This window comes from Phascolarctos cinereus, unplaced genomic scaffold (assembly GCF_003287225.1).
Source record: "Phascolarctos cinereus isolate Bilbo 61053 unplaced genomic scaffold, phaCin_HiC Scaffold_7;HRSCAF=346, whole genome shotgun sequence".
Lineage (NCBI taxonomy): Eukaryota > Metazoa > Chordata > Mammalia > Diprotodontia > Phascolarctidae > Phascolarctos > Phascolarctos cinereus.
The window spans coordinates 122,789,491-122,807,520 of NW_027556180.1; the positions used below are offsets into that span (position 1 = coordinate 122,789,491).

Sequence of the window (18,030 nt, forward strand, 5' to 3'; positions counted from 1 at the left end):
TTTGCATTTATTTGTGTTACATTTCATATTATTAGATTCATCCCATTGATCTAGCATTCTGAAATATTTTTGATCCTACATCTATTGCTCCATGTGTTAGTTAACCTTCTCAGGCTTATGTGATAATGCTAAGTACACTATCCATTCCTTTACCTAAATCATCAATAAAATATAATAAGGAGGACAGAGGAAATTACATATCCCAGCTGTATTCCACTAGAGACCTCCCAAGCTGACATTGCCACCTTAATGACTCTTCTCAGTGTCCAGTCTTTTGACTAGTTCTAAACTGAATTAATTTTGCCCTTTTATTTTGATCATACGTCTTCATCTTGTCCACAAGAATAACATCAGAGGTTTTGTCAAATGTTTTATTGGGAATATTTTATATATTGTCAGATAGTTCACTGTGTTGGATTTGTTGTTTAAATGTTGTGTTCAGGAAAGATAAAATTCATGGGGGAGTTGATGAATAGAGGGAGATTTCCGTATATTATTGTAATGTAATGACAAAAGACACCAGTAAAATTTCATTTTTAAAATATCAAATACCATTCTGAAATCTAGATATACTATGTCTCTAGCATTTCTTTGGTGTATCAGTCTAGCTATCTCATCATAAGAGTATTGGTTGTTTAGTAGTTTTTCAGTTGTATCTGACTCTTTGTGACCCCACTTGGGGTTTTCTTTGCAAAAATATTGAAGCAGTTTGTCATTTCCTTCTCTAGCTCATTTTATAGATTGAGGAACCGACGTAAGCAGGGTTAAGCCCAGGTTCCCACAGCTAGTAAGTGTCTGAGATTAGATTTGAACTCACAAAGAGGGGTCTTCATGATTCCAGGCCCAGTACTCTACCTACTGTGCCACCTAGCTGCACCCATCATAAGAGTAAAAGGGGATAAATCAGCATGGCTTGTCCTTGATAAAGCTATCTTTTATTTTAGTAGTCACTTTTTTTCCATAAATGTTAACACATTATCCTTTTAGTAATATAATGTATATAGAAGCCAAGCCAAGCTCATCAGCCAGTAATTCATAGGCTCCACTCCCTTGCCTTATTTTTTTTATTTTTAGACAGAGACATATGTATGTCTTCAGTCCTGTAGCAATGCTCCCCACACCTCACCTCCAGTCACTCGAAGATCATTTATATTGACTCAACAAAAACATTATTATTGTTACTATTATTATTATTATTATTATTACCATAGGATGTAGGCAGAAGTGTTGTAGGGATAGATAACACAATGAACATCAGAATCAGGATTTTTCCTCCCTCTCAAAACAACAACAAAAAACCAAACCAAAACAAAAACCAACCCTGAGCCACATAACTTGAACTTATTGAACCAGAAGACACGAAGAGTTAAAGCTAAATGGATGGCTAATTTGTAAGTTCTCCAGGGAGAGGTGATCATAAACATGGGTAAAGTTGGTTTCATCCTGGGTCCAGAGGAAATATTTCTATTATGGGCATAAACAAGTGGACCGCCATGAAGATACCTGCAGTTTATGTGTCATCATCCATTGTAAAGGATGATGGGGTACAAAAAAATTGAAAAACTCAATAAAAGCCACAAATTCATCCAGAATTACAGGATCTCTAAGGTGGAAGGGACTTCAGAGCATACCTGTACAATAATTTCTTCTCTTACAGCCCTGACAAGTAGCATCCACCCTCTGACTGAGAACTCCAGTGACTTCAAACCCATTTCCTTGAAGATTCATGATTTTCACATGAAAATGGGCTCTGAACAAGATGATGAAAATTGTTAGGGAAAGAAACAAGAGAAATTGAAGGCTTGTAGAATGGCTAGGAGTCTCAAGCCTGTCAATCATGAATCTTCTTCAAGAAGGGAGATGGAAAATATTATATGTGTGCAAGTATCAAATGAAATCAGAAAAATGAAATTGAAGGATAATTTTTGAGTCTGCTTCAATAGACAGGAAGCAACTGGTTCCAGGTGCAGTAGTCGTCATTTCAGAATCACCTTTCTGCATGCAATCAAAATCATCAGTTGTTTAGAGCTAAAATCAAAGGAAAGTAAAAATAAAGGATAAAGATGTCTGTGATTATAGCAGCTCCAACACCATCTGTTTAAATTATTCACTTTGATTAAAAAAAGAAAAGGAAATAGACACGTCGGCTTTATCCTCACATCTTAGAAAGATGAACTGATGCAAGCTTATTGCCATACTGAAGAAGCCATAAAAGTCCAGATATTTACTCTTTTGTATCAATTAGGAGGCAAGGGAGGAAGCTTCCTGTCTGCTGTCCCTCTCTGCCATGACTGAGGAACATCTCTATGTAACCTATGTCAACCACTGATTTCCAACTCATTTCAGGAACCATCCTATGCACCCCACCACACACCAAGTAGACTTGGGTCTAGACTTTCCTTTTTATCAAAGGTGATAATTCAGTTGGTGCTACAGATGGTGTTTCTTTTTTAATTTTTATTTATTTTGTTAAACACTTCTCAATTATATGTAAAATAATTTTAACAATCATTTTTAAAAAATTTGTCTTCCAAATTCTTTTCCTCTCTCCTGTCCTCCCCCCTCCTTAAAGACAAGCACTTTGATTTTGATTATACATGAGAGGTCATGCCAAACATATTTGCATATAGCAAAAGAAAATGTGAACAAAATAAAACAAAAATAAAGGGGGAAAAAGTCTGCTTCAATCTGCATTCAGATGCCATCAAGTCTCTCTCTGGAGGTGGATAGCATTTTTCATCATAGGTCCTTTGGAATTGTCTTGAATCATTGTCTTGATCAAAGCAGCTAAGTCTTTCACAATTGATCATCCTTACAATATTGCTATTACTGTGTACAGTATTCTCCTGGTTCTACTCATTTTACTCTATTTAAATTCAAAGGTCTTCCCAGGTTTTTCTGAAACCATCTTGCTTATCATTTCTTTCTTTCTTTTTTCTTTTTTTCATTAATATGATTTTTCTTTTTTAAATAATTATTTATTTTTAGTTTTCAACATTCACTTCCATAAGATTTTAAATTTTAAATTGTCTTGCCTCCTCCTTCCCCCCCCCCCCAAGAAGACATGCAATCTGATTTAGGCTCTACTTATACATTCATATTAAGCATATTTTCTCATTAGTCATGATGTAAAGAAGAATTAGAACTAATGGGAGGAACCACGAGAAAGAAGAAATAAAACAAGAAAAGAAAAGGAGAGCAAATAGTAAGCTTCCATCTGCATTCAGACTCAATAGTTCTTTCTCTGAATGTGGATACCATTTTCTATTGTGAGTATTTTGGACTTGTCTTAGATCCTTGCATTGCTGAGAAGAGCTAGTCAGTCATTACACAATGCAGCTGTTACTGTGTACAATGTTATCCTGGTTCTGCTCATTTCACTCGGCATCAGTCTGCCTGCTCATCATTTCTTATAGTACAATAATATTTCATTACATTCATATACCACAACTTGTTCAGCCATTCCCCAATTGATGGGCGTCCCCTCAATTTCCAATTCTTTGCCACCACAGAAAGCTGCTCATCATTTCTTATAGCGCAATAGTATTTCATCATAACCATATACCACAGCTTGTTCAGTTATTACTCAGTGGATGAGCATCACCTCAATCTCTAATTCTTTGACACCACAAAAGGACCTATATAAATTTTTTTGTACAAATAAGTCATTTTCCCCTTTTCTTTGATCTCTTTCTGATACAGACCTAGAGAAGTGATATTTCTGGGTCAGCTTTATAGCCTCATGGGCACAGTTTCAAATTCTTTTCCAGAATGGTTGGATCACTTCACAACTTCATAAATAGTGCTTGTGTCCCAATTTCTCCATACCCCCTCTAACATTTGTCATTTTCCTTTTCTGTCATGTTAGCCAATGTGATAGGTGTGAGGTGGTATCTCAGAATTGTTTTGATTTGAATTTTTTCATGTGACTATAAATAGCTTTGATTTCTTCATCTGAAAATTGCCTTTTCATATCCATTGACCATTTATCAACAGAGGAGTGGCTCTTATTTTTAAAATCTGTCTCTATTCTCTACATATTTGAGAAATGAGGCCTTTCTCAGAGAAACTTGATGTAAATTCCCTCTCTCCTTTTCCCATTTTCCTTCTCATTTTGACTATATTAGTTTTGTTTGTGTAAAAGCTTTTTAATTCTATGTAATCAAAATTATTCATTTTACTTCCCATGATCCCCTCTATCTCTCAGTTGGTCATAAACTCTTCTCGTTATCTATAGATTTGACAGCTCTATTTTCCATGATCCCCTAATTATATCACCCTTTATGTCTAAATTGTTTATCCTTTTTGAATATATCTTCGTATACAGTGTGAGATGTTGCTCTATGCCTTGTCTCTTCCAAACTGCTTTCCAGTTTTACCAGCAATTTTTGTCAAATGCTGAGCTCTTACCCTGAAAGTCTGAATTTTGGGGTTTATCAAACACTAGATTACTGCAGTCATTTATTTCTGTGTATTGTATACCTAATCTATTCTACTGATCCACCTTTCCATTTCTTAGCCAGTACCAGATTGTTTTGGTGATTACTGCTTTGTAATATAGTTCGAAATCTGGAATTGCCAGGCCACCTTCTTTAACCTTTTTTTTTTATTGATTCCCTTGATATTCTTGATGTTTTGTTCTATCAGATGAATTTTGTTGCTATTTTTTTCTAGCTCTACAAAATAATTCTTTGGTAGCTGGATTGGTACAACACTGAAAAAGTAAATTAATTAGAATTTTCATTTTTATTATATTGACTTGGTCTATTCACAAGCAATTAATATTTCTCTATTTGTTTAGATATGTCTTTATTTGTGTGAAAAGTATTTTGTAATTGTGTTCATATAATCCCTGGGTTTGTCTTGGGCAGGTAGACTCCCAAGTATTTTATATTGTCTGTAGTTATTTTAAATGGAATTTCTCTGTCACTTCCTGCTGAATTTTGTTGGTAGTATATAGAAATGTTGATGATTTATGTGGCTTTATTTTATATCCTGCAACTTTACTGAAGTTGTTAATTGTTTCAACTAGTTTTTTTTTTTAGTTGATCCTGTAGGGTTGTCTAAGCATACCATCATATCATTTGCAAAGGCTGATAGTTTTGCTTTCTCATTGCCTATTTTTATTACTTCTATTTCTGTTTCCTTGCTTATTGACATAGCTAGCATTTCTAGTATAATATTGAATGATAGTGGTGATAATGGAAACCCTTGCTTTTCTCCTGATTTTATTGAGAAGGCTTCAAGTTTATCCCTACTACCAATAATGCTTGCTGATGATTTTAGACAGATGCTACTTAACATTTTAAGAAAGGCTCTATTTATTTCCTATGCTTTCTAGTGTTTTTTTTTAGTAACAGGAATGGGTGTTGTATTTTGTCAAAAGCCTTTTCTGTATCTGTTGTAAATAATTTTCTCCATTCTCCCTCTTTCTTTCCTCTTCTCTCATGGCATCCCTCTTTCTCACCTACCCATTTTTTTATGTTGTCCCAACATAATTGATTAAATCCTGTACTCTCTTTTTATTTAGACTACTTCTAAATGCCCTAATAATGATAAAGTTCTTAGATGATACATGTATCACCTTCCCACATAAAAAGATAAACAGTTTGATCTTATTGAGTCCCTTATGATTTCTCTTTCATTTTCACCTTTTTATGCTTCTCTTGAGTCTTGTATTTAAAATTAAATTTCTATTCAGCTCTAGTCTTTTCATCAGAAATACTTGAAAGTCCTTTATTTCATTAAATATCAATTTTTCTCTTAAAGGATTATACTCAGTTTTGCTGAGTGGATTATTCTTAGTTGTAATCCCAAGTATTTTGCCTTCCAGAACATCATATTCTAAGCTCTCCCTCCACTCCTATAATGTGGTAGCTGCTAAATCTTGTGTTATCCTGACTATGGTTCCACAGTGTTTGAATGGTTTCTTTCTGGCTTCTTGAAGTATTTTCTATTTGATCTGGGAGTTTAAGAATTTGGCTATTATATGTCTGGGAGTTTTAATTTTGGTATGTCTTTCAGGAGGTGATTAGTTGAATTCTTTCAACTTTTATTTAATCCTCTGTTTCTAGGAAATAGAGGCTTTTTTTTATAATTTCTTGAAATATAATGTTTAGATTCTTTCATTGATCATGGCTTTCAGGTAGTCCAATAGTCTTAAATAAATCTCTACTTGATCTATTTTCCAGGTCAGTTATTTTTTACATGAGATTCTTCACAATTTATTCTACCTTTTCATTTTTTTGACTTTGTTTTATTATCTCTTGATGTCTCATGGAGTCATCAACTTCCACTTGCACAATTCTAATTTTTAAGGACTTATTTTCTTCAGTGAGTTTTTGTACCTTTTTTCCCCATTTGACCAATTCTGTTTTTTAAGTTGTTATTTTCTTTTGTATTTTTGTGCCTCTTTTACCAAACTATTAATTGTTTTATTTTCATAATTTTTTTCCTTTGCTTTCATTTCTTTACCTAATTTTTCCTCTATTACTCCTATTTGATTTTCAAAATAATTTTCTAGCTCTTTTAGGAATTATTGCTGTGTCTTTAATTCACATTTTTCTTTGAGGCTTTGCTTATGACTGTTTTGACTTCATTGTCTTCTTCTGAGTTTGTGCCTTGATCTTCCTTGTCATCATGGTAGATTTTCAAGGCCAGGTTTTTTTTTTTTTTTGTTATTGTTATTTGCGCATTTCCCCACCCTATTTCTTGATTTGGAATTGTATGTTAATGTTGGGCTCTGTTCCTGGCATGGGCAGGGAGGATACTGTCTCAAGCTTCAGGTTTTTTTCACACTGCTGTTTTTACAGCTACTTCTGGGGATTGGTACATTTTTGGTGCTTCCAAAGTGGTGTGATCTGGGGAAAGGTGCTCTCTTGCTTTCCACTCTGGTTCTTAGCCAGGAAGAGCCACTCATCTCTTGGGATTGAAGTTTTAAAAAATTTTTTTTAATTTTATTTTAGACAAACACCTGAACACAAATACAGAATAGGTAAAAGAAAAAAAAATCATAAACTTAAATATTGGAACTTAAATACAAAGTAAGAAAAGAAAAAAAGATATCATGTGCATAGTAGAACATAAGAGAGGATTCAAAATATGTAATGATAATTTTCATTTGAAGAAAGCCTGTATGATAAATACTACACATGTATTGAGAGCTGTCCATCTTTGCTTTCTCGTAAGTTTTCCATTGTTCTGTGCTGTGCACTTTCTACTGTGTTCTTTTTTTGCCTTTCCTCTCCCCATCCCCAAAAGGCTGCAATTAAGTGCAGATATATTTCTATATAGATATAGATATATATACATACACATATATACCTATATATATGTATATATGTATATATACATATATAGACATATATTTTCTCTAACAAATTCTACTCCTAAACTTTGCTTTTATGTTTGTACATATCTTTCGTTTCCTATCCCTCCAGACTCTTCCACTTTACTTCTACCCACTACGTTGCCCTCCTATTACTTAGCCTCTTCCCCCTCCAAGGATCTCTCCTCTATCCTCCTATTCCCATAAATCCAAACACCCTTCTATAGCCCCCTATAACCTATTCCCTCTCTTTCCTCTCTAGAAATCCCTCCCTTGTCCTTTCCTCCCTCGCTATCCCCTTACCATTTTATTTCTTCTGAATTTAGAACATGTTTATACTCTTATAGATATATATGTATTGTTCCCTCTTAAACCCATTCCTGGTGAAAGTAGGTTACCAGAACTACCGGCCTTCTTCCCCTATCTAATTCCTCTTGATTGATTCTTCTTGCACCTCATTTGTATGAAATAATTACTCTTTTTAGTTGTTCCTAGATGGTTTTACTTTTTAAAGTCATATCATACTCAGGTCTACTCCAATCTTTCTTACAAACTACCCAATTACTGATAACAATCTTAGACATGTTTTAAATTTTACATATGTAAAAAGTAAATGGTCTGTCCTTATTGAACACCTTGTAATCAGTCTTTGGTATTTACTTTATGTTTCTCGTGGTTCTTGTATGTCAAATCTTCTATTAAGTTCAGTTTTTCTTTTAAACAAAGTCTAGAAATTCTGACAGTTGATCAATTGTCCTTTTTTTTTTCAGTCAGGATTATGCTTAACTTTGCTGAGTATGATATTTTCAGCCAGAGCCCTAGTTCTTTTACTCTTTGATATGTAGTGTTCCAAGACCTGCAGTCCTTTAGTGTCTGCACTGCTGGGTCTTGCATGATTCTAATTGTGGCACCATCACATTTAATTTGTTTTTTTTTTCTTGTTGCTTTTAACATTTTCAGAATTTGACTATAATACTCCTATGAGTTTTCCTCATAGGATCTCTTTCAAGTGGTGATTGATGGATTTTTTTTTCTATTTCTACTCCCCTCTCCACACCTTGTTCTGATGCTTTAGGACAGTTTTCTTTAATTGTTTCTTGGATTATTGTATCAAGCTTCTTTTTTTGATCATAGCTTTAGGGTAGTCCAATTATTCTTATGTTTTCTCTTCTTGATCTGTTCTCCAGACCAGTTGTTTTTTCTTATAAGATGTTTCACTTTCTCTTCTGGTTTTTTTTTCATTCTTCATATTTTGTCTAATTATTTCTTAATCTCTTATAACTTCACTGGCTTCACCTTGCCCAGTTCTAATTTTCAAGGTGTCATTTTCTTCCTTAAGATTCTGGATCTCTTTTTCTAATTGGTTGACTTTCTTTTATCATAATCTTCTTGTTTTTCTTGGATTATTCTTATTATATATTTTTTTCAGTTTTTCTTCCATCACTCTCATTCAATTTTTAAAGTCTTTTTTTAAGTTCTTCTATGAATTCTTTTTCGGCAGGTGACCATTTGACGTTATTCTTTGGGGTAGAATAGTTTATTTATTTATTTTTTGCTTTGCTTCAATATCCTCCTCTGAAGATGAACCCCAGTCTTCTCTATTCCCATAATAACTTTCTGTGGTTGGATTCTTTCTCCTTTGCCTGTGCATGTAGTCATAGCTTAATTTTTGTAATCACCTCTAGCCCTGGGGTATGGGAGACGGTGTCTCTTGCCCCAGATCTTCAGTTCTCCCCTCTACCCTGGAACCAAAGGAAAACCTCCAGCTTCCTGTAAGTGCCCGTAGCTGTGGGCATTCTGCCTCCTGCTTCTACACTCACCTGGTGTGTGCTGGTTCCTTCTCGCCCCTCCTGCTCTCTGCAGCACAGCTGGATCTGGTGTTCCTTGTCAGCAGAGGTTTCCTTGATCTTCCTGGGCTCAGAAGTCCAACTCCCCTCACTGTCCCAGGGGTGAAAGTTCCTGTGGCTGGGGCCGAGTTAGCCTCCCAAACCAATTAACCCGAGGGCTTGCTGCTCGTTAACAGGGATCCTAACCTGGAGGTGTTTACTCTTCATAGGGACCAAACCTTGTCCAGGGATTTTCTTCTGATCTTCTTGAATTGTCCCAGGAAGACCCTTGTTGTGCCCCTATTGTTATTTATTTTTACCCACACTTTGTTCCCTTAATGTGCTATTTTATCTCTTTTGTGAGGGAAGATCTTGAGAGCTTGGAATTTTCTGACCTACTCAGCTATCTTTCCAGAATCCTCTCATGATTGAAATTAATACTGCTCCCTCTTCAGGGCCCCTTCTCCCTTGGAGCCAGAAAAGATACTGTTCCTCATGGTCCCTTATCCCTTTCAGACAGAAATGATGTTGCCCTTCAGGGCTTCCACTGTCACTTGACTGAAGGTCCTTCTCTTTGCCCTTGAACTCTGACCCAGAAGTGGGTATAGGCAGTGGAGTTGCCAAACTGTTGCCCCTCAGGGCTCTCTTTCCCTCTTGATCAAAAGCACTACTCTCTCTCCTTGAACAATGATTCAGAAGTTGGAGTAAACAATGGCATTGCCAAACAGCATCTGGTCCTGCATATAGTGCACTGGGGTACTTTGTAATCTCTTTCTGACCAGTTGCTAGGTCCCCTTATCATCTCTGGATTGAGAGCTCCTGAAGCTGCTGCTGCTGGTGTCACTACCACCTATTCCTACCACTGGCATTTCATCTAGGTCAGCCTCCTCTCCTGTATCACCAATCTCTCTTTCCAACCTCCTATGTTGTCTTGGGTTGGAAGAATGTTTCATTCTGAATTTTTGTTGGCCCTGCCACTCCAGAATTTGATTTGAGGCATTATTTTAAAGTTGTTTGGAGGAAAATGTTGGGAGAACTCAGCTTTGTCTACTCTACCATCTTGGCTCCACCCATAACACGTATCTTTTGATTTGAAACCCAGTATTCTTTCTCTCTGGGTGGAGTTTGATTTTATTACATCATTGTTTGTTGTCTCATATTTGGCTTTTTGATGACTGAGGATAGAATGTTAACTCAAATGATGAAAAGCATGTTACCCATTAGCTGACACATTTTTTTCTAGCATGATAAAATCTCTCTCTCTCTCTCTCTCTCTCTCTCTCTCTCTCTCTCTCTCTCTCTCTCTCTCTCTCTCTCTCTCTCTCTCTCTCTCACATCGCCAGGTAACTTTTCAGTATTATGGTCTTATTCACTTGATAGGATACCCTATCATGGTCTTAATTTCTTTGTCATCATTCTGGTTTTCTCTCTTTTCCTGCTTTTTTGAGCTTGCACTTGTGATCTGGATAAGAGTGAGCAGCTGTTTTGAGATTCTCAAGTGCGAGATATGGCATCTCATTTTTAGCACTCAGTATGGTGTTTTTCAATCAATGTCCTATATTTTTCTGAAGATAGCTTAGCATTTTATCCTGTATTATCTACTTAGTATTATCTTACCCTTTCCATCCAAGTGAGGGAAAGGGAGCAGCTAAGTTCAGCTGTCAATTGGAAGAAAAGCAAGAGAGTAGGTGTTCCACAGAAAGTGGGAAATGCATGAGACTTGTCATCAGGGTCAGAGAGATGCCAGGCTTATAAGGCTTCTCCTTGTCAGACATCGGGCCACTTAATCCTGCTCCATAAGTGATAAGCTAGCTTTGGTAATATATATATATGTATATATATATACATATATATATACATATATATATACATATATATATACATATATATATACATATATATATACATATATATATATACATATATATATACATATATATATGCATGCATGCATGTATGTATGTATGTATGTATGTATGTATGTATGTATGTATGTATTGGAAGTCTCTACCAGCAACAGAATAATTTGTGATAGAGAAAATTCTTGGCCATGAGAATTTCTATTTTTTTCCCTCAAGTTCACTTGTTCTTGAGTCTATGACCATGTACCAGTGGAAAAGCTAGGAGTTCCAGGTTCACAGTTCAGGTTTCTTCCCGTGAGGACTGGCCCTACTGCAAATATGAGTCAAACACTAAATTGAAAGTGTTGTCTGTTCTGTTTACACTCTTTTGCCTGTTAAGAGGAGGAATTTGGTGATGAGCTAAACAAATTTTGTTTTCCCCAGAATTCCTAAGTTTGGAGTCATTTTTTATTGTTTGCAGACTGCCAAGGTCTGAGAGAGGGAGTGCATATTCAGCCTTAGGTAGATGTTTTATTATTTAATGTATATTTTTTTATGGATTGTTCCCCAAGAATAAAAATACTCTATGCAGTTAAGCATATTGGCTTCTGTGGTGAAAGACTCTTGCCCTCTTCCCTAGGAGGTAGATGTCTAAAATTACAATAGTTTTGCAGATTTAAGGTTTTCATGCCTTCTGGCCCTTTAAAAGCAGGTCACTAATCACTTGTTATCACTCTTCAGTTGCCCATGTTTTGTCTGGCTGACTTCCACTGGAGTCTGAAGCAAACAAGCCTGAGGAGGGAAATGGGGCACACTTAGGAAAATTAAAAAAAAAAACACCATGAAACACTGACAGAATACAAAGAGATTATAATGAAGGAGAGATTAAATTGCAAATAAAGGAATCTATGCAGTGGAACAAGGAGGGAAATTGTGGATTTACAGGGAAGGCATAGCCAATCCTAGTGTAGTGAGAAAAGCGCTGGCCCTCAAGTCAAAAGACCAAGGTTCTTAGCTTTAATACTAGCCCTGCAACTCTGTACAAGAAATTTCAAAATGACTCAGTTTGGAAAGTGATCTCAGAGGTCCTCATGTCTAGTACAACATCCTTAGTTCCCCATCCTAGCTATGGGGAAGCAATCAGCTCATTAGAGAATAGTGGAGTAGGAGGTCAGAAAGATCTGAGTTCTAATCCCACCTCAAACACTTACTAGCTGTGTTGTCCTGGGAAATCCACTTAACTTTTCTGGGCCTCAATTTCCTCATCTCTAGATTGAGATAGGTATATTTAATAATCTGCAGGTCTCTTCCAACTCTCAATCTATGATCCTATGATAATTCTACTTGTCAAGAAGTTTTTCCTTATATCAAAAGTAATCTGTGTCTCTTCAACTTCTAATTATTACTCTATGCTCTGACCTCTGTGACTTAAAAGTAGGATGAATGGATGAAAGTTATAGGGAGATACATTTCCTTCTTCCCTTTGGCAGCCCTTCACATACTTTGAAGGTGGCTATATTCAGGCTAAACATCTTCAGTTCTTTAAATCAGTCTTCAAGTAAGATGGTCTTTGGTCTCTGGACCACACTGGCCACTCTTCTTTAAACACTATCTACTTAATGTCCTTCTTAAAAATAAAAATTGAACATTAAAAAATTTAAGATATTAAAAATGCTATGATATGGCCTGACCAGGCAGACAACAGATGGATGATCTATCATTTTTTTCCCCTTCTTATGCTATCTTTCTATCAAGAGAACCTTAGATCATGTTAGATTATTTGGTTATCATATCATACTGCTGGCTCATATTGACCTTGCAGTCCAGACTTTTTCATCTGAACTACTATCTAGCCACAGAATCTGCATTCTGTATCACAAAGTGAAAATTTTTAACCCAACTGTAGACCTGTATGGAATGAGAGAGAAATAATCAGGTAGCAGGTTACGTAGAAAAGACCTAGGGTTTTGTTTTTTTAGATTGTGGATTCAGTATATGATGATAGTGTGTATGATAACAAAAATGAGATGATCTAGCTACAATAGTAGAAATAGAAGGTCCTGAATAAAAATGGTTCTGTTGCCCTTGTGCTTTTCCTTGGTCAGACTACATCTGGAATATTTCATTCATTTCCGCATCTTAGGAGGGTACATTAACAAGCTAGTGAGCAATCAGAGGGGTAAGGAAGGTTATAACCATATCACAACAGGGCCAGTTGAAGGAATTGAGGCTATTTAACCTGGAGAAGACATGACCTAAGCATCACTCAATCACTTCAAACCAATGAAGGAAGAAGATAGAAAAGAAATTTGATTATAGTTATTCCTTCCACATCACAGGGGTTAGGGGCACCAGCGCCTCTGTGATCTGGAAAATCCATGTAAAATCTTTTGGCCCTCTCTTTGTACCAAAGAAGAAATTCGAATTATTATGGTATTAAAAGATAAAATATGTTGATACAATACATATACAATGCTATACATATATTTTATTCATTTCTGAGTTTCTAAACTTTTTCTGTGATGTCCATGGCTTCCACAAAATTCCCCAAAAATTCCCATTTAATTTCTTATGCTGACCTGCAATATATCGAAACTGCAATGGGGAAAGTCGGATGTGGAAGGGATAACTGTACTGTGCTTGTCCCTAAATGGTAGAAGAAGGATGAGTGGATGGAAGTTGCAGGAAAACACATTTCTGCTAAGAGTAAGGAAGCACTTCCTAGTTGTTAGAGTTCTTCCCAAATATGGAATATAGAATCTTGTTAGGTAGTTAGCTCCTTATCCCTGAGAATGTACACAATGAGTATTTATGACCACTTAGGTCATTAAAGATGTTATTCATGCTTCAGAAAGGTTTTGGACTAGAGAGCTGGTAAGAACCCTCCTAATTCTATTATTCTATGAATTAGTTATTTATCTCTACTGAATTTTATCTTAGTAAATATGGCTCATTATCCAAGTCCGTTGAGGTATTTTTGGATACTTATTCTATTGTTCAACATGTTGCATATCCAGGAGTATGCTGGTAGATGGTTAGCAACTGACTCTTTAAAAATAAGTTTATTCTCCACAATTAACATTTTCTCCCTCATTTTCTTAAATCTAGATAATCAGCAAAACAATAACTCAAATTCTGATTTGTAGCATTTGCTGCTTTCTGAGATGTAAAATACTCACACTGAAAATTTAACATCTGGCTTTCTCCAGCAGGCTCCAGCACACTTATGATATCCCTTCCATTTTCATCTCTCTGAGCCTTGGTTTTCTCATCTACAAAATGGGAATTCCAATCATAGGATAATAGAGCTAAAGCTAGAAAATATCTCAGAAGCCATCTCCTTGAACCTGTTCATTTTACAGATGAGGAAACTGAAACCCAGGTTTACTAATCACCTTACCCAGTTACTACATTTTTCAGGGTTGCTGTGAGGAAAATACTTTGAAAGTCTGTTAGTGCTGCATGGATATGAGTTGGGGAAACAGGGACTGGTGTAGAAAAAGCAGCATAGTAACTATGGTAGCCTCCATAGAACCTTTAGTCACCATAAGCTGGGGACAGTTCTGTTGGACTCTTTTGCTATTGGTCACTTCCTACAATTGCTTTGGCTTCTTGGGGCTTGATTTCAGAGGTGGATGTCAATCCTAGCACATGTCAGTCATCTTCATCATCTTGTTTTGTTTTGATTATACTAAAGCCTGACAGACTAACTTCCCTTCTTATATTGAAAATCATTCTTTCCAGTCTACTTACTTTCTAAGGGAGAACTCTTGGTTCTGTCTCATCTAATAGAGATAGCATGTGTTTGATAACTGCACCACTTCCTTGAGAACTAGCTTTTCTCTCTGGATTTAACTTTCAGTTTGATAGGCATCTCCTTATTAGTTGCACAGAGCATACCCTGGGAGAACATACAAGGGTCAATGGGAACGTTCCCTCAGAGAGTGCAGACATTTATGTACTTTCTTGATTAGGTGGCAATTATCTCTCATCAAATGTAAAGAAAGGCAGACTATCTGTCAATATTCTTAGGTAAAAGGATTAACTTTAACAGTTTTCTTATAGATTGACTATATAAAAATTAAGATTGCATATATTCATTAATTGAGTTCAAATCCAGCCTCAGACACACACTAGCTGTGTGACCCTGGGCAAATCACTTAGCCCTGTTTGCCTCATCTGTAAAATGATCTGGAGAAGGAAATGACAAATCACTCCAGTATCTTTGCCAAGAAAACCCCAAATGGGGGCACAACTGAACAGTAGCAACAACAATGTCCATTCATGTAATAGAATAAGCCCCGGGACTTAATTTCACTTGTAGAGGGAACTAGCTGGTGAGGAAACTCACTTTACCAATGAAGGCTACCTACTTTGCAACTTACAGTCTTAGAAAGTTGCCTAGAGCACTGAGAAATTATGTGACCTGCCAAGCATCAAACAGCCATCGTGATGTTATTCAGGCTTCAGAAAGGAGTTGGACTAGATTGTTAATTCAGAAGTGTTATTTGAACCCAGGTCTTCCTGTCTGCAAGGACATATCGCTATCCATTACACCATACTGCCTCTCCTTCTTGTCCTCTTTTAGATAAGAGAAAATACTTGATGATCTCTACTAGTGTCCAAGAAGGCCTCTTTAGTTTTTCTTCTCAGTAATTTGGGTACAAGGTACAAATTAAGACTTAAAAACAGACAATATACAACTCCTCATTGATGCAATTTTTTATACAGTTGAATGAAGGGTGTATACATAGAGTTCTTGCCCTCAAGGAGATGACATTTCAATGTAAGATAGAGAATGTTAAGGGCAAACACAAGATTCAGACCTAGAAATATTTGAGGAGGAAAAGAAAACTTTCCTCTGGGCAGATCAGAGGTCTGATCTGTCCAGATCACCTCTTACGGCAGAGGTGCCATTGGAGCTGAGTCTAGAAGAAGAATTTAAGGATGCATATATGCTTTCCAGGTGCGGAATGTGAATATTATAGAGGAAGTGCTAGCAAAGTGAATTTGGGGAAGAACTCGTATGCCAGTTCACCTAGAATAGAGAGTGTTTAGGGGAGTATGGAGCAGCTAGGTGGAGCAATGGATAGAATATTGAGCCTGGAGTCATGAAGACTCATTTTCCTGACTTCAAATTCTGCCTCAGACACTCGTTAACTGTGTGACCCTGGGCAAGTCACTTAACCCTGTTTGCCTCAGTTTCCTCATCTGTAAAATGACCTAGAGAAGGAAACAGCAAACCACTCCAGTATCTTTGCCCAAAACAAACCCCAAAATGGCATCACAAAGAATTGGACATGACTGAAAAAATGACTGACAAACCAAGGAGAGTAATGGAAAGAAATATGACTAGTTGGGGCCAGATTGTAAATAGTGGTAAAGACCAAGCTAAAGATTTTGAACTTCATTCTAGAGGCAAAGGAGAAAGAAATACCAGGCTTTTCCTCCCTCTGAACTTTTTCTCATCTGTAAAGTAAAAGTGTTAGTCTAGGTATACCGCAAGGTACCTCTTGATTCTTACACTCTTTGAAGCTAAATGTACTCATAAACTACTTTCCAGTAGAGTACAGTTTGTGTTTGACTCAAAATATTTTCAAGGAAATAAACACAAGGGTTTGAGGGAAGTGCTAAAACAGCCCCAAATTAAATTCATAAACTTAATGTTTCTTTGTTTTTTTACCACTTTATTTCAGATCCTGACTGGATGACAACATGTCAAATATTGCCTTGAGAAAATCATCTCCTGGAAATGGTAATATAGATGATTATCTTTCATAACTAGCATATTTATCCATTAGTGAGCGTATATCAAGTGCCTTCTATGAGCCAGGCACTGTACTAGGGCTGTGAACACAAATACAAAACATAAAACAATTCCTACACACAAGAGCTATTGAGGAAGAATATTTTATCTCTTGTTCTTTCTTTTGATCCTTGGATGATGTAGTTTTGTGTTCTCTTGCTCCAGTTTGTATCAGTCATGCAATGTGGTAACGAGAAGTAAATAAAAGACTCTAGATATAGTCTGAATATGATATAATGATACTTGGGTAGCTAGGTGGCATGGTGGATAGAGTGCCAGGCCTGGGAACAGAAAAACACATCCTCCTGAGTTCAAATCCAGTCTCAGACACTTACTAGCTATGTGACACTAGGTAAATTACTTAACTTTGTTCGCTTCAGTTCCCTCATCTGTAAAATGAGCTGGAGAAGGAAATGGCAAACCACTCCAGTATCTTTGCTAAGAAAACCTCAAATGGGATCACAAAGAATCAGACATGACTGAAAAAACCGAACAACAAAATAATGACACTATCATTCCGATCATAGCAGTTATATAGAAATCATGCCTAAGTATAATCTAATTTCATTCATTAGGAAATAAACAAACAAAAAGCAATGCAGTAGAAGGAATGGTGCTCCTATTTTTAGACCATACACCTACATTTTAATAGACACCAAACAATAAAAGATTTAAATTGTGGTGAACTCTAGGCTACTATGAAGGCTGAGGATTTCAGGTATCTCAAAATAACAAAAATTTCTTAAATGAAGCAATGAAGTGGATAGAATGCTGGACTTGGAATCAGAAAGACTTAAATTCAAATCCTGCCTCAGACACATAGTAGCTTTATGGTAAAACCTCAGTTTCCTCATCTGCAAAATAGGAATAGTAATAACACTTAATTTATGGAGTTATTGTTAGGATAAAATGAGATAACTTTACAATCCTTAAAGTACTATAGAAATGCTTAACTTTTTATTAAGTCTTTTGCCAGGTACTATGTAAAGGATTTTAAAAATAAATCCTGCATGTACTTCCTCCCAAGTAATGACTTTTATTTAATACATGGAGCAGGAAAATGTGATGAGAGGCAAAAACATATTTTCCATAATGTAAGATATTATATCTTACTAATTTAGTTAAAGTAAATTCAAAAAGGATTTTAAAAATTCCTACTGTGTGCTAGACACTGGGTTAGGCACTGGAGATACAAAAGCAAAAATGAAATACTGCCTTCAAGGAGCAGGA

The 18,030-nt window shown here is 36.1% G+C and overlaps 1 protein-coding gene across 20 annotated transcripts in view; it reads left to right on the top strand.

The window, feature by feature from the left end:
• Positions 1-18,030, top strand: part of SCEL (sciellin) — a 152,663-nt gene that overhangs the window by 11,592 nt on the left and 123,041 nt on the right. For all 20 annotated transcript variants that reach the window (XM_078147216.1, XM_078147214.1, XM_078147212.1 and 17 more), the window contains one exon: positions 16,691-16,749. In XM_078147216.1, the coding sequence (XP_078003342.1) occupies positions 16,710-16,749 (40 nt within the window). In that variant the 5' untranslated portion in view covers positions 16,691-16,709. The remainder of the gene's footprint in view (positions 1-16,690; positions 16,750-18,030) is intronic.